Here is a 3,684-nt window from a genome sequence, read left to right on the forward strand (position 1 = left end):
GAGGTCGTTTTTGACATCAGAAAGTAGCTGAACCCACAATAGCAGTTAGATTCCTCTTTACAGGAAAGTTAAATTTAAAAAAAATGATTTGAATGAAAAATGAGTTACCAGTTTTATCTGTATTTGTGACAACTATTCAAGGACAGTTGTTATTTAAATAAAATCAGTATATTTAAAATCCAATTTATCATATATCTGTAATAACAGTCGTCTTCTCAAAAAACTGGAGTGAAAAATAAACAATCACAAACCAAAACCTTTTTTAACCAGTAATTGAACTTAAACGTAACTTCCAAACATTTTCGGCCTTCACCAAGGCCTGCTTCAGGTAATGAACTAAAACTGACTTCCAAATTGGACTGTTAGAATGTTGTTGTTTGACTTTAAACTTTGTATATATCAAATTCACGCGGCTGATTGACTTTGTTCGAATTTCTCAAACAGGTATTTCCACGCATGTGCTACCATCTCACAGTCTTGAAAGGCAGGCCCTTCAAACAGACCATATTCGTCACTTGGAGGCCTTGGAAATTTATAAAGCAAACTTGAAAGGCAACTGAGAGACGATGGCGCATGCGTGGAAATACTTGTTCAAGAAATTTGAACAAAGTCAATCAGCCATGTGAATTTGATATATACAGAGTTTAAAGTTGAACATTCTCATTCTAATGGTCCAATTTGGAAGTCAGTTTAGTTCACTACCTGAAGCAGGCCTTGGTGAAGGCCAAAAAAATTCAGAAGTTAAGTTTAAGTTAATTACTGGTTAAAAAAGATTTTGGTTTGCGATTGTTTATTGTATATGTTTTATAATAATAATGAACTCAATAATTTTTCACAATATTTGAGAATGGAAAAAATTTTGTAACAAAATATACTGAGTGAAAATTCTACAGAAATTGTTGTAGCTTATTCAACAAAATCTATTTTTGATATTGAAATTTACTTAAGATGCCCCAATGATCACTTGGAAAACATCTATGTGGAAGCAACCTTTCCAAGCCAATTAGACCAAAATATTCTGGTTCGACTGTAGATGGCGATGACTGTCTGATATAGACGCGGTCAAATCTGAATCGAGGTTTATAGCGGGATCCAGAATTGAATGTTAAATTGTCATTCCTTGTCATATCCCATGTGTAAGCACACTCTTTTCGACTGCCACAAATTACCCACATATCTTCAATTGCTGTAGGAATACTGTGAGGTGGCATTTCTTTATCCCTGAGATTAAGATCTCCTGCTAGAATGACAGCTTTTTCACTTGAAACTTCCAACATTTTATCAAATGCTGTTCTTAATTGTTGCATTCTCTCTTGTGAAGCTTCTCCTGTACTCTCCAAATGTGTATTAAATAATGTTATTGGAATTTTTCCTATTTTAACATCTACCTGTAGCAAATTTCTACCCATACGAGTATTTGGATATTCATGTATATCATGGTCTATATATGAAACAGTATTCTTTTTGAGAAGCGTCACAGTAAAATATTCTACATTGTTACCTGGAATGCATTTATATTCTGGTAGATGTTTAACTATTTCATCTAATGTTTTTGGAATAACTTCTTGCAAAAAGACAATATCAGCATCTTCGCACTTTATTATCTTACAGATACGTCTTATTCTCAATAATTGATTTTTTTCATCAAGTCCATCACTGTTCCAAGTGATGAATTTCAGTGTATGTTTTACATTATTAGAAGAATGACTGTTATTTTCTGCAGAGAACACACACACTTTAGATGAATCACCTGAATCACTCAACTGAAAAACTTTGATATTTTTTTGACTACCAGTTGCATTTTTTTCGAAATAGTCAGATATTGCACTTTGTAAATTCCAATTTCTTTCTTGAAGATATATTTGAGCCCATATTGTATCTGTTTCAGTTATTTCAGCAAACTGTTCACACAGTTTCTGGCAAGTGTCAGCACTTGGTATATCTTCTAACTCTTCACTCATGATTAAATCTTTAAAATGAAAACATAATAAAAATTAACTTGTCTTTACATGACAAATTCAAAATTAACATTAAATTTTCAAATCTGATACTTCATTAAGTTAATAATAAAAAATACATGCAATTGCTCCCTGTAGATTAATTAATTTGTTAACTACACTTAAATAAATTTTGTATTAATATGAAATGCTTCTTTAAGTTAATTTTTATTTATACAATGTGTAACTTTTCTTGTTTATTTTAAATTTTGATTAATGATAATGGTATTGTAATTTCCTGCAGATAACCCACGATGACATATACCCCGGAAAATTCTGAGAACGAAAATAACATCTCTGTAATCTGCCCACCATATATCCCATGCCTCCATGCCAGCCATCAAAAGCAAAATAATTAATGGTGTTCAGTTTAGAAGTCACCATCTCAAGCATTAAAATAAGGCTTTTTCTATTTTGTTTGTTAACATATTATAGATATACATAAATGACCAAGCCAAAATACAGTACACCTCCCTATAACGCAGATTCATATAATGGGATTCGTATATCACGGTGAAAAAATTGCAACCGTATTCATATAAAGACGCTAAAAGAGACTCGTAAAATGCGGTAAAACGTCATCGCTGACTCGTGTCGCGACAGGATTGGTCGAATCTGGACCAATAGTGGACGAGCAGCTGAACTACTTGCATACTACGGAGAGTTTAGGTGGGTAAGTTGAGTTTACTATTGTCTGTACAGTATATAGAACTAAATTAGGTACTGTAAGTCTAATACAGTCAACAGTCAAAAAAATTATTTCTATTAATGATGTCTCCAAAGTTCAACAAATTTTTCGCAAAAAAATAACTTATCAGAAAACTCAACCGCCATTTGATGTGCTGCTCCGCGACGAAAACAAGCTTAAGGAATGGCATGGTCGAACGGTGCACACAATAAGTAATCCTACAATTTTTTGTTTATAGCATAGTTTATACAGATTTTTCCCAAAAAATTATTCGTGTTTTGGAAATTTGAGTGAAATTAGTCTAGAATCGACTAATTTTATGGAAGAAAACCTTTCAAACAGCTGTAGTCTGTAAATTGCACACATGCCAGGCTGTGATTGGCTCAAGTATTTGAGGATTCCTACAACGTGAAATTTCTATAAAGCGGAATGTATCTACCGCGTTATGGGGTGGTCGACTGTATTTTATAATAATTATATTAATTTCTGCATTATTCAGACTATAGTTTGGCTAATTATTAATATCTATATATATAACCCATTCAACAGGTGTCCGTCCTTCCTTCCTTCCGTCCGTCCCGTAACCATTTGACAACCGACACTAGAGGCGCCCCTATCGTGTGTCATATTTCAAACATTCAAATTAACAATTTTAATTCTTATATAAATTAACAATATGAATTATTATTATTCATTTGGCAATAAATTATTATTTGGTCAATATAACAATATAAATAATTCAGTATATTTGTAATATGAATTTATTATTTCAGGGGCTTATATCTCGCAAAGGGTCGCGAGTAGGGGTATGGTTCCTTTGCCTTTATTGTTCGCACAAGGAGCTACAGTTTGGGGGGTCGCTACCTCTTCACCTAATCTTACCATTGGGACTTTAACAGAGCTGTACAGCATATTGATAGGAACAAAAAAGTCAAAGGAACCGTGCTTCATGGAAATTTGTAAACAACGCCCACTAGGGGGCGTCCCGGGCTACTAGTA

The 3,684-nt window shown here is 33.3% G+C and overlaps 1 protein-coding gene across 1 annotated transcript in view; it reads right to left on the reverse strand.

Moving 5' to 3' along the window:
* Positions 1–827: 827 nt before the first annotated feature.
* The window catches only part of LOC111637239 (tyrosyl-DNA phosphodiesterase 2-like), a 21,341-nt gene continuing 18,484 nt past the window's right edge, over positions 828–3,684 (reverse strand). The window contains exon 2 of the mRNA XM_023382683.1: positions 828–1,969. Within this exon, the coding sequence (XP_023238451.1) occupies positions 921–1,961 (1,041 nt within the window). The 5' untranslated portion in view covers positions 1,962–1,969 and the 3' untranslated portion in view covers positions 828–920. The remainder of the gene's footprint in view (positions 1,970–3,684) is intronic.

This window comes from Centruroides sculpturatus, unplaced genomic scaffold, assembly GCF_000671375.1.
Source record: "Centruroides sculpturatus isolate CEXI.00-Female unplaced genomic scaffold, Cexi_2.0 scaffold1130, whole genome shotgun sequence".
NCBI lineage: Eukaryota > Metazoa > Arthropoda > Arachnida > Scorpiones > Buthidae > Centruroides > Centruroides sculpturatus.